The sequence below is a fragment of the Aquarana catesbeiana genome, linkage group LG05 (assembly GCF_042186555.1).
Source record: "Aquarana catesbeiana isolate 2022-GZ linkage group LG05, ASM4218655v1, whole genome shotgun sequence".
Lineage (NCBI taxonomy): Eukaryota > Metazoa > Chordata > Amphibia > Anura > Ranidae > Aquarana > Aquarana catesbeiana.
In genome coordinates this window covers 377,453,256-377,467,196 of record NC_133328.1, presented here as the reverse complement: position 1 = coordinate 377,467,196, position 13,941 = coordinate 377,453,256, and the positions used below count along the sequence as shown (strand labels likewise).

The window sequence follows — 13,941 nt, the reverse complement described above, 5'->3', positions numbered from 1 at the left end:
ACTTAAAACTGTAATTTTGTAACTATTGGAAATGCCAGTAAAAACTGCTGTGCCAGTAAATTTTGTGTACATATCACTGGTATGTAAATCTTACATATTACTTCCTTGTATTTCCCAATAACTACAGGCTAAGGTGCTATAGAAAAGCTGAGGTACCTCAATTTCTAAATTTGGTGCTTAATTATGAACAGCTGTAGCTCCACCTCTGTGCTTTTTATGACTCCATCTCTTACACACAGCTGTCTATTTAAGTCATTTATCTCATATCGATTCATCTATTACAAAGACAGCAGTTTATGGCTGAGTGTCCTGGAATAGTGTAACTATATTCAGTATTTGTAGTTACCAGGAAACATAAAAACAACATATTACAGGTGAGATCTACTATTTTAGGCTTGTATCATTTATAAATGTGTTTTTTTTTTTTTTTGTTTTTTTTAATCGCTGTTAGCTTACATTTCTAAATTAAATAAATGCTAATCAAAACTTTATAAGATGTACAGAATATGAACTTTGCAGACCTATATTAACGTGGGACATTTCTAAAGATATAGACTATTTGTGAGTTTTTTAATGCTTTTAATGGATAATAATGGCAACTTTAGAAAATAGATGCATTTTGTCTGTTTTGTATTTATGGTAGTGATTAAGACCCCAGTGCTGGATTAAAAAAAATTCAGATAGACCCCTTTCACATTGAAGCGCTTTACAGGTGCTATAGCGCTAAAAACAACGCCTGCAAAGCACCTGTAAAGCGATTCTCCTGAGAGCTCTTACACTGGAGCGGTGCGCTGGCAGGACTTAAAAAAAATCCTGCAAGCAGCATCTTTGAGGCTTTTGAGGCCTAAAGCATCCCTGTGCATTGAAATCATTTGGCAGTGCCGCCGAAGCTTTTAACCCTTTTTTGCCCGCTAGCGGGGGTTAAACGCGCCCCACTAGCGTCCAAAAAGTGCAACTAAAACGATGGTAAAGTGCCACTAAAAATAGCGGTGCTTTACTGCTGACTCCCCCAAAACACCGGGACCAGATGGCTTGCACCCGAGGGTACTTAGGTAACTCAGTCAAATAATTGCCAGATCATTGTTCCTAATTTTTACTGACAGTCTACTGACTGGATGGTACCAGCTGATTGGAGAAAAGCCAGTGTAGCACCAATATTTGAAAAGGGCCCAAAATACATCCCTGAGAATTACAGACCAGTTAGCCTAACATCAATAGTATGCAATCTCTTGGAGGGGATGATAAGGGACTATATACAAGATTTTAGTAATAAGAATGGTATCATTAGCCGTAATCAGCATGGATTCATGAAGAATTGTTCTTGCCAAACCAATCTATTAACCTTCTATGAGGGGGTAAGTTGCCATCTAGAGGAAGGAAGGCCCGTAGACGTGGTGTATCTGGATTTTGCAAAAGCATTTGACACAGTTCCCCATAAATGTTTACTGTACAAAATAAGGTCTGTTGGCATGGACTTTAGGGTGAGTACATGGATTCAAAACTGGCTACAAGGGCAAGTTCAGAGGGTGGTGATAAATGGGGAATACTCGGAATGGTCAGAGGTGGGTAGTGGGGTCCCCCAGGGTTCTGTGCTGGGACCAATCCTATTTAATTTGTTCATAAACCACCTGGAGGATGGGGTAAACAGTTCAATCTCTGTATTTGCGGACGATACTAAGCTAAGCAGGGCAATAACTTCTCCGCAGGATGTGGAAACCTTGCAAAAAGATCTGAACAAATTAATGGGGTGGGCAACTACATGACAAATGAGGTTTAATGTAGAAAAATTTTAAATAATGAATTTGGGTGGCAAAAATATGAATGCAATCTATACGCTGGGGGGAGAACCTCTGGGGGAATCTAGGATGGAAAAGGACCTGGGGGTCCTAGTAGATGATAGGCTCAGCAATGGCATGCAATGCCAAGCTATTGCTAACAAAGCAAACAGTATATTGGCATGCATTAAAAAGGGGATTAATTCCAGAGATAAACAATAATTCTCCCACTCTACAAGACTCTGGTCCGCCCGCACCTAGAGTATCCTGTTCAGTTCTGGGCACCAGTCCTCAGGGAGGATGTACTGGAAAAGGAGCGAGTACAAAGAAGGACAACAAAGCTAATAAAGGGTCTGGAGGATATTAGTTATGAGGAAAGGTTGCGTGCACTGAACTTATTCTTCCTGGAGAAGAGACGCTTGAAAGGGGATATGATTTCAATGTACAAATACCATATGGTATTCGGTTCGCTGGTGTGAAAGGGGCCTTAGTCATTTCTTACTTTCCACAACCACTTGCATGATCAGTACCAATGTTATAAAAAGGAAACAAGCATTGCGGTTGATTTACTAAAACTGGAGAGTGCAGAATCTGGAGCAGCTGTGCATGGTATCAGCTTCTAATTTCAGCTTGTTCAATTAAGCTTTGACAAAAAAACTGGAAGCTGATTGATTTTTATGCACAGCTGCACCAGATTTTGCACTCTCCAGTTCTAGTAAATCAATTCCCCTGGGAGCATCTGTAAGTGACACACACAAGCAGTACATGGCACTTTGAGTGCTGGTTCACAACTAAGCAAATTCTATGCGGATCAAATGCAATCTGAAAAGCATAGATTTGTATGTCATCTAAAAAAGCATTATTTCCAATGAAGGCCATTCACATCCATGTAGTGTGATTTTGATCCGGTTAAACAAAGGGTCCTGTGCAAGTATAGTATGGGTGCAGTGCAAATTCAGTCTCCAGCTATGCCCAGTCCCCTCAGAAATCGCATTAATTTTACACCTGTCACAACATAAATTGCACTGTGAAATTGCATCAGATATGCACCACATTAGTGTGAATCAGCACTTAAAGTGATTGTAAAGTCAGAAGGTTTTTTTATCTTAATGCGTTTTATGCATTAGGATAAAAAGCCTTCTGTGTGCAGCAGCCCCTCTCAGTTCCCCCAATACTTACCTGAGCCCCATCTCTATCCAGCAATGTCCACGAGTGAATTGGCCCTCCGGGACTCTCCCTCCTGATTGGTTGAGACACAGCAGTGGCACCATTTGCTTCCACGGCTGTCAAACTCAGTTAGCCAATCAGGAGAGAGAGGGGCGGGGCCTAACTGCAGCTCTGTGTCTGAATGGATAGATAGAGCTTGGGTCCCCTCATAGCAAGCTGCTTTTTTTTCCTGTCTTTATATGCAGTGCACCGCACTGCTCTCCTGGCTTTATTGTCAGTCTGAGAGCGGCTGTGAATGGTGTCATGGGGCAGGGAGATGGGCAGCATGCAGTGGCGGAACTACCGCCATAGCGACACGCCACTATGGGTCCCGCAGCCGTTAGGGGCCCGGTGACAGGCGGCTCCGCGGGTGACAGCGGGTGAAAGCGGGCAGCTTTGCGGGCCTGCGGGTGAGAGCGGGCGGCTTTGCGGGCCCGCGGGTGAGAGCGGACGGCTCCGCGGGTCCGAGGTGGCAAGTGACAATCCGGAAAGTGGCAAGTGACAATCCGTAATGTGTGGCAGGTGACGTGGCAAGTGACAATCCATAACATGTGGCAGGCGACGTGGCAAGTAACAATCCATAATGTGTGGCAAGTGACAATCCGGAAAGTGGCAAGTGACAATCCCAAATGTGTGGCAGGTGACGTGGCAATTAACAATCTAATGTGTGGAAAGTGACAATCTGGGACGTGGCAAGTGACAATAAGTAATGTGTGGCAGTTGACGTGGCAAGTGACAATCCGGGACGTGGCAAGTGGACAATCGGCAACATGTGGCAGGTGACATTCTGCAACGTGTGACAAGTGACAATTTGCATCTGGTGGCAGGCGACGTGGCAAGTGGACAATCCGCAACGTGTGGCGGGTGATGTGGCAAGTGACATTCCATGACAAGTTGCATCTGGTGGCAGGCGACGGTGGCAAGTGACACGTTCAGGGCTCCCACTGATTCTGCATTATGGTGAGTTAAACTATTTCATTTTATATAACAGAACAGAAATTTCTTTAGAAGGCTTGAGGTCAGCAATGTGTGTCCTTTAGGGGCTGCATACAGTATACTGCATACTTTGTTGTTCAAAAGTAATATAAGCTGTTGCCTGGGTTCTGTGCCACATGGGTGCGGTAATCTGTTGTTCAATGGCATTAGTTCTTTTTTTTGTGGAGGGGGTGGTTTGCAGGGGGGGGCCCATACAACATTTTGCTATGGGGCCCTGTGATTTCTAGTTACGCCCCTGGCAGCATGGGATGGGAACCGCAGTGGTGTAAATGGTCTTGGAGGTCTGCAGCTGGGAAGGCTTCTCTCCCTCTCTCTCTGCAGTCCTGCCAGGTAAAGGACTTCCCTCAGATTCTGACTCCTGTCTGTCTCTGGATGTACCGTCCTGGCTCCCCTGCTATGCTATGTACTTCTGTGTGTTTGACAGTCTGACTGGCTTTTGTCTCAGACTCTAACTGTGTCTGCTGTCTGCCTTTGGAAATGCTGCCTGGAGCTCACCTGCTGATGCTTTAAAGTGAGTGGATGAAGGCAGATGGCTCTTAAAGAGACAGGGTTCCATGTTTTTTGGTGAGAGGTAATATGCTTTTCTCCATATATTTTGTGCAGTCTGCAGTGACAAAGAAATTAAATTGCACAGGTTGCCTCACAAGGATGTGGTTGTGCAAAATTCTAAGACCTATTAAGGCGGCTGTTGCAGAAAGTATGCTGCAAACATCCACGCCACAAGCAACACCCATAATGATAGAGCGTAAAGCGCTCATTGATGAAAGCTGCTCCTTTCCCATAAAGGCAGAGCGTAAATCGCTTGTTGATGAAGGATAAACAAGACCTCGTCAGAAGACCAATTTACAGTAACAGATTCTCTAAGCTTTATCCAAATAGGATGGCTGATGTATGTTTATGCACTGCACTTCCAGGGGTGGATGCTGCCCTCTAGTGTCTGGGACAGCAAGTGTCTTTGCCTTTTTATAACTCAGTTGCCTTCAGAGATCCTATGGATGAGAAAGTGGACTTGTTCACACCAGATGCAGTCCAGTGCTTTTTTATTCTGCATCAAGAATGCATGGACAGTGTCTAACTTTGATTCCAATTACCTAGTTCACACCAATACAGTGCATTCCAGTGCAGTCAACAAAAGTAGAATGTTGCATTGTTTCTGTATGGAACACATATGGAAAGTGGAAAAACGCATTGAGAATGCATCAAAAACACTCATGCAGAAACACATGTGGAACACAGAAATTGTGGTGATCTGGCCATCAGGCTTGCACAGAATCTATACAGTGACAGCTTTTGCCTGCCAATCAGCAATAGAGTTAACTTTGCTATATAAACTTCAGCAATGGTATTACATTTAACACTGGAAACTACAAGATTTGGTTGATGCTTTTGATAGACCTAGTCCAAGCGCTGGCGCACTCAGTCACTGCTATGGGAGCATTATGGTTACGCCACTGGAGGGTAGGCGGAACTTCTACACAAGCCTTCGACATTTCCTATAATGGGAGGTTATTGTTTGGCCAAACAATGAACAATGCATTTAAGCGAATGACAGGAGGAAATGTCTGGAATGTGGCCACAGAGTATTAAGAGGAAGCCGTCATCCTTCACTCAAGCCTACTGAACTTCAGAAGGTGCAAGAGGCCAAACCTTATAGGACAGGCTGCAGATTTAACAGATCACAGTGGAGGTGTCTCAAAGTTACTTTTGACATGAAATCAAGTCCAGAGCAAGCTGCTAAGATGGCTGGAAAGTCTTTTTGAAGGTGTGTCCAACCAGTCTCTTCCAGTTGGGACCAGGGGGGTCTGAGTGAAGTTGATGATTGTAGCCTCCTTCTGGAGAGTTTGGACGAAAATCATTAAAGACCAGTAGGTCCAGAAGACAGGTGGGAGTACAATGGAGAATTCCAAAGTTGATCACTGAATTGAATTAATTTAATTTATGTTCAACAGATCTCAGAAGAGAAAAATGTTTGCAAGATTTTTATACTGCTACAAGGCCATCATGCCAGTAATGACGGAAACATAGAATCATCTGGGGGCCTTTCTCCCCAGTTTTTCTAGTAGTTAAGGCAGGAGCCTTTTGGCCTGTTTCAGTTTGATGGAAGAGGTTTAAGATGGAGTCCATGCAGACAGTCACAGAGACAGTTCAGCAGGAGGATGAGTTGGTATCAATCAACCGGCTGACTCATACTTCCATGTACCGATCAATGCCGAGCATCAGAGGAGTGTGAGATTTGCGGTGGCCAGATGTCACTTCCAGTTCAGGTTTTCAAGTTGCTTTCTTTAACCTATGAGCTGGGCTGTCTATGGATCAGAAAATCTTTGTGCCTATACAAATTCAACAAGAACTGGAATTTTGAACATCGGCACTGTGCTTCTTTTGGAGGCATTCCTCTCAGCCCAGGAGTTAGGATACTTTTGATGCAAGTCTCTGGGGCTGGGGAGTCCATAAACTAAAGATACAAGTGCAAGGCCATTGGAACGCTGTGAAGCGCAGACTCCCCAAGTATCTTTTCTAGCATTGTAAGCCTTTCAGGATCTTCAAGGGGGATGAGTAAGGTTAACAAGAAAGTAGTAGCCTACATTGCCTGACAAGGGGACACCAAAAGTCTTTTCTTGTTACATCTTGCAAAGAAACTTTTCGAGGGGCAGAGAACCACTTAGTCAGTTAAGGTTGATCTTCTTGCCAGGGAAGCAAAATCAAATTATTGGTTCGGTTAGGCAGAATATTTTTTCTACAAGTGCCTCATACCAATATTGGCCCTATGGGGCATCCTGGCAGTAGTTCTCAGGGAGACTTCACTGAACATACAGCTTCTGATATTTGAAACAGGATACCAATGCAAAGACTCCATCATACAAGATAGGTTCACAGTGCCATGGAATTTTCTGTTTGATCTTTGTCTCTGGTCGAATTAAATCTTTTATGGCAAGGTCATTAACAGCACCCCAATCCAATGAGACTACTTTTAATAGCCTGGCTATGGAATAGGCTACACTAGAGCTGCAGAGATTCTCATCTGAGGTTGTTCAGACCTTGGTGACCAGAAGATCATCCATGAACAATGCATTGGAGAGAGGATATGAAAGAAGTTTGTTTTGTTTGCTCAGCAAAAGCTTTCTCTCCTGCGTTCCCTGCTCTAGCCAATATCCTTGACATGTTACAGTCAGCACTAGAGGTTGGTCTGGCATACAACACCATTTAAGGTACAGATCTCTACTTTATCTTTTCACAGGCTGCAGATGGGTGCAAAAGCCAGTGACCAGAAGCTTCTTTCAGATGACAATCTATATATGACCTTGAGGGAAAACCTTTTTCCCTCTGTGGGTCTTGGATCTGAGAGCACCCGTTGCTCCAATAGTTTTAATTTCCATGGAAGTACCTCACGGTAAAACTAGTGACAGCAACAGCAACTGACAGCAACTATTTCAGACAGAAGAATGTTGAACATTGCAACACTTTCCTGCAAGGGCCCTTTGGTGTCTTTTTTTCGTTTCTTCTTACCAGAGATAGGGATACCACGTCTATCTCCAAAGTTCAATTTTAAAGGGGTATCCAGTTTCCAGAAAAACTGGGAAGTCCCTCTGAGTTTCACATGAAAGTCACTGAGTGCACAGCAGGAAGACTTCAGTTTTCTTACACATGGTTGAGTTATTAACAGTGTACTTGGTCAAAAGATGAACGTGTACAATCTTTTCATTTAACCATCAGGTCCTCAAGAGTCATCCACTTTTGGGTTACCAGGGTGATTAGACTGGCATGCAGGAAGTATGCTTTTTTGATCTGCAACAATTTGAAGCCTATTTGACTAGAAGGGTGTCAGCCTTTGGGGCAGTTATGCCAGGATTGCTTGGAAGATATAGGTAAGGGCTAGCTTGAAGGTCTGCTGCAGCCTTCATTCAACCTTACAAACTAAATATGTGACCAGCAAGTTTGGGACAAGAGAGATCAATTATTTCTGGCTTTAGCAGCTTTTCTTTGATTGTCAGTGTCTCTTTTTTAATTTGTTCTCTCCTGCCCTATATTAGCTTTGGTATATCCCGTTGTGTGCTGACGAGAGGTGGGCCAGAAAAATGGAAAATTGTTATCAAATACTTACTGTAATTTTCCTTTCCTGGCCCATCCTCACGTCAGCACAGGACTCCCTCCCTAGTGGCCTGTCGCAGGCTAAGTTATCGAACATCCTAGTTGGGGTAGAGCCTGTCTTTTATTCAGCTAGATACAGGTGGTCTTGTGGGGCTCTGGAGGAGGTGTTTAACCAATTGTGTGCTAACGTGAGGATGGGCCAGGAAAGGAAAATTACAGTAAGTATTTGATAACAATTTTCCGTTATCCTTACCTTGTCAGCTCCCCCCGCTGATGTCATAGCCTGGTTCCACTGGTTTGCTGCTTTACATTTTAACCAATGCTTGCCCCAGCACTACACCCTTTGTTACAGTGTGAGAGATTGCCAGTAGACTTTATTTTGTCTTGCCTCAGACTGAGTTAATGCAAGATTTGAAAGAGTAGAGAAACTGGGAGTTAATAGTTTGAGACTAACCACTTCTCGCCCGGCCTATAGCAGATTGACGGCCGGGTGGTGGTTGAGTTATCCTGACTGGGCGTCATATGACGTCCTTCAGGATAACATGCAGCCGCGCGCCCGTGGGGGCGCGCATTGCGGTGATAGGTGGAGCGGTATGTCAGTCTGACACACCGCTACACCGATCTTGGTAAAGAGCCTCTGGCGGAGGCTCTTTACCACATGATCAGCAGTGTCCAATCACGGCTGATCACGATGTCAATAGGAAAAGCCGTTGATCGGCTTTTCCTCACTCGTGTCTGACAGACGTGAGTAGAGGAGAGCCAATCGGTGGCTCTCCTGACAGGGGGGGTCTGCTCTGATTGTTTATCAGCGCAGCCCCCCCTCAGATGCCCACACTAGATCACCAGGGAAGCCGCCAGGACCACCAGGGAAGCGGGCAACATGTGGATGGCCAGGTATGTACCCCATGGCCATCCACATATGCCCAATCTGTGCCAATCAGTGCCCACAAATGGGCACTGACTGGCATCATTATAAAGCAGTGATGCCCAGCAATGCCACCCATCAATGTCATCAGTGCCAACAGTGCCACCCATCAGTGTCCATCTGTGCCACCTATCAGTGCCCATCTATCAGTACCCATCAGCACCACCCATAAGTACCCATCAGTGCCACCTATGAGTGCTCATCAGTGCCGCCTATGAGTGCCCATCAGTGCCGCATACCAGTGCCGCCTATCAGTGCCTGTCAGTGCCACCTCATCAATGCCACCTCATAAGTGCCACCTCATTGGTGCCACTTCATCGGTGCCCATCAGTGACACTTTATCAGTGCCCGTCAGTACAGCCATATCAGTGCCCATCATTGAAGAAGAAAACGTACTTATTTACAAAAGATTTGAACAGAAACAAAGAAAAACTATTTTTTTCTCAAAATTTTCGGTCTTTTTTTATTTGTTGCGCAAAAAATAAAAACCGCAGAGGTGATCAAATACCACCAATAGAAAGCTCTATTTGTGGGAACAAAATGACAAAAAATTTGTTTGGGTACAGTGTTGTATGACCGCGCAATTGTCATTCAAATTGCGACAGTGCTGAAAGCTAAAAATTGGCTTGGGCAGGAAGGTGTCTAAGTGCCTGGTATTGAAGTGGTTAAAATATGTGGATTAAATTAAAAAGGGGGCATATTAAGTCAAGCTTTAGCCTCTTCTAAGCTCCCTTCACTCAAAACATTTTAGATGGTTTTCAAAAGTTTACATTTTAGTTAATGTAGTAACATACATACTTATCAATTGATTGTGAGCACCAATGCTATTTATCTTGTATGCACTCATCTGCCCAAATATTTCAAGGGGTAGGCAATTACCAGAAAGCAGTCAGTTCCTTTGAGCTGTACATACCCTGTATTAACTGCATCTCTGAGATGTAAAAAAAGGTAGCCTACATTGCCCACAGCAATAAAAAGCCGACAAAGGTTCCAACCCTTCTCCACTATGCCCACAACTAAAAATGTCTGGGCTGGAGTTTCACGTTAACCAAAATATACTTTATGACTGACCAAACATTATATATATATATATATATCTATATCTATATATAGATAGATATATATATATATATATATCTATCTATATATATATCTATATATATATAGATATATATATATAGATAGATATATATATATATATCTATATCTGATATATATAATGTTTGGTCAGTCATAAAGAATATTTTGGTTAACGTGAAACTCCAACTCTGGGCTGGAGTTTCACGTTAACCAAAATATACTTTATGACTGACCAAACATTATATATATATATATATCTATATCTATATATATATAGATATATATATATATATATCTATATATATATCTATATATATATAGATATATATATAGATAGATATATATATATATATCTATATCTGATATATATAATGTTTGGTCAGTCATAAAGAATATTTTGGTTAACGTGAAACTCCAGCCCAGACATTTTTAGTTGTGGGCCTAGTGGAAAAGGGTTGGAACCTTTGTCGGCTTTTTATTGCTGTCTGTGTTCCCAGGTGGGAGATTCACTTTCTTTCCTGGTGACCATTGTTGAAAAGATAGAAAGGTAATATATAAAGAAGATGGTCAAAATCTTCCAGTCTTTCCAGTGGTCACTGGAACAGGAGTAGAGGTGAATTCTCCCAATTTGGACAAAAAAGTTGGCATGTTTCCCCTTTGGAAATATTTTTCTCACTTGTTGTCAACCAGCATGTTGTTATGTTTATCTTATTTTGCAACCTGCTCTGCAAAGATGAAAAGATAAATCTGATCTGGTGGTTATGGACAACATATTGCAATTATCGTTGTTCCTGTCCTAAAGCAATCCACTTCTATGCTGTTGCATTATTTGGTAGGATATGAATTTCTAAATTAAATGGAAAATAAAAATCACTATCTTTGTACTCTATCTATCTATCTATCTATCTATCTATCTATCTATCTATCTATCTATCTATCTATCTATCTATCTATCTATCCTCAGGTACTGACTTCTGATTTACTAATAATCATTTGTGGTAATGTATTTTACACAGATGGAAAAAGAAGATACGTTTTAATAACACAGTTGGAATATTTATACCAATACTAAAGAAAACATGAATGAAACCAGCATGAATGACACCCTGGATGAACCCTCTAGCAGCTATTCGGAATATTCGTACATAAATTTCACCATAGTGGCTGTTGTAGCACTATGTCTTTGTATCGTTGGCCTGGTTGGAAATGTTATTGTGTTTTGGTACCTGTGCTTCAAGATCCAGAGAAACAAATACGAAGTTTATATTATGAATCTGTCTGTAGCTGATGCCCTGTTTATTATATTTACTACCTTGCATTTGATGATCCAGATAAATACAATGGTTGGTACATATCCTGAATTTATAGGGAAGGAGAGTTTATATTTATTCACAGAAATATTTTATGATATTATGCAGTATTCCGGAATGTATATCCTTACAGCTGTCAGCATGGAACGATGTAGCTCTGTTCTATTCCCCTTTTGGTACCGAAGCCATCGCCCTAGGAACTTATCCACTATTATGTGCACTGCTCTTTGGATTCTTGGCTCTTTGGAAAGTCTCCTTAAGAACCTTGCATGTACAGACGATGCTTTCTTGGAACAAACCTCACAATGTTTAGCAGTTCAAATAATAGTTTTTTTTTTAGCCATTGGCATCTGCCTACCAATTATGGTCATTTCCAGCTTCACCTTGCTCATCAAAGTAAAGAGGTCATTAAAGCAGCGATACACACCTAAACTGTACATCATCATCCTTATTGCAGTTCTTGTATTCATCCTATCAGTTCTTCCGTTTAGTTTTTTGTCGTTTTTATTATACTTCAAATTAACACCAACAGATTCGGCAACTGTTAGTATTTTCTATGTAACAACTTATTGCACAGTGCTTAACTGCACCATCAATCCCTACATTTATTTTATTGTTGGAAAGAAATGGAAACAAAAGACCCCTCACTCGATCCAGGAAGCTCTCCAAAGAGCCTTAAGGGAGGAAGATGATGAGAATGATGACTCAAACAGCAACAAAACAATTAACACATCAAGCTAAACTAACCTTACAGTTGCCTTTTAGATTTTGTTTCAAGAGAAAAGCACAGGACATATGAGAATATGAATCTTAAAGTAGGATCTTACTTTATCAAGTGGAAGTCAAACTTCTTCCGTGAAGGGCAAAGACTGGAAATGCTAATGATATTGCTTTTTATGTAATATACCTCCAACTGGCTGGCTTTCTTAAATTGAACCTCTTTAGCTGGAGAAAGTGCTGCTTAAAGTGGTTGTAAACATATTTAAAAAAAATAACAAACATGTTATACTTACCTGCTCTGTGCAACAGTTTTGCACAGAGCAGCCCCCATTCCCCTCTTTTGGGGTCCCCCCACAGCACTCCTGGCTCCTCTCCCCCACCAAGTGCCCCCATGGCAAGCTGCTTGTTATTAGGGCACTCAAATTTGCTCTCTCCTGAGCCCCACTCCGTGTGTCCATAAGACACAAAGGGGTTGATTTACTAAAACTGGAGCACTCAGAATATGGTGCAGCTGTGCATGGTAGCCAATCAGCTTTCAACTTCAGCTTGTTCAATTAAGCTTTGGCAATAAAACCTGGAAGCTGATTGGTTTCTATGCAGAGCTGCACCAGATTTTGCACTCTTCAGGTTTAGTAAATCTACTCCACAGAGTGTGGCTTGGCCCCACCCATTGCTCCCTCCTCACTGGCTTTGATTGCCAGCGGTGGGGGCCAATGAGGAGGGAGAGAGCAGAGAGAGCCTGTGCCCTTGTGCACATTGCTGGATCGAGATCAGGCTTAGTATATGTGGGGGCTGTGGGGGAGCTACATACTGAAGGTTTTTTACCTTAATGCAGAGAGTGCATTAAGCTAAAAAGCCTTCAAGCTTTACAACCACTTTAAACCAAGCTCATTTTCATTACCTAAACTTGTCCTTCAATTGCACATGGCTGCTATAAATATATAAGGTGGTTTAAAAGTTTGAGGTGCTTTAAATGTACTTTTATACTTAATGTAATTTACACATGGTTAACAGGTTTCACCGCATGACTTCTTACCCTTTTTTTATTTTAAAAAATAAAGCAATTGTACAGTTTTGGATTGAAAACTTAATGAAGATGAGAGCTGGGTATCTGCAGACTTTATGATATGTGTATTCCCAAATATATTGGCTCCTCTTATATAAGATCTGTGATAAGTAAAGCAAAATCTGAAGTGTAATTTTGCATAAATATTTGTAGCTCACATTGAGTTCAAATGTAATTTTTTGTAATAAAACGGAGGATAACTTATGTCTGCTCTGGTGTTGTTCTTCCTAGGACCCATTCACACCTAACTTCATGTGTGTTGATGCATGTGTGTTGATACACTGCAGTGCAATTCATTGTAAATGGCACCCCAACATACTTAAGCTGTAATGCTCCACAGTGTAGCACAACACATGAAGTTCTTCTTAGCGGCACTTTAAAAACCTGCCACTATGTCTGCAATAGTTTCTTTAAAGAATTACTGTCAAATTAGCAAACTAGCAGCAATTAAGGACCAACGCTGATTTTGTGTACCACGGTTTGTTTAGTGTCCAGCTCAGGCTCGATCAATTATGGGGAGTAGTGTGGGTAATGCTGCAACCACTGCAGGAGTACCAGCAAGGGATGGAGTTTGCCCCAGCTCCTGTAGTCACTGAAAGGAAGAGAGGAAAGATCCCTGGTGCCGCACATCCATGGAGTCCTATGGTGGTATGAGAGAGACAACCTCTGCCGGGGCTCCCACCATGCCAGGCTTCCAAAGCAATTCACTCCACCCGAGGGATGGATGTGCGGCACCAGGGATCTTTCCTCTCTTCCTTCCTTTGATATTGTGTAAAG

The 13,941-nt window shown here is 42.2% G+C and overlaps 1 protein-coding gene across 1 annotated transcript; it reads left to right on the top strand.

The window, feature by feature from the left end:
* Positions 1-222: 222 nt before the first annotated feature.
* Positions 223-13,354, top strand: LOC141145905 (mas-related G-protein coupled receptor member H-like). Its single transcript, XM_073632712.1, has 2 exons — positions 223-374; positions 11,085-13,354. The coding sequence occupies exon 2, from the start codon at positions 11,148-11,150 to the stop codon at positions 12,117-12,119; it is 972 nt and encodes a 323-aa protein (XP_073488813.1). The 5' UTR covers positions 223-374; positions 11,085-11,147; the 3' UTR covers positions 12,120-13,354.
* The last annotated feature ends 587 nt before the right edge of the window (positions 13,355-13,941 follow it).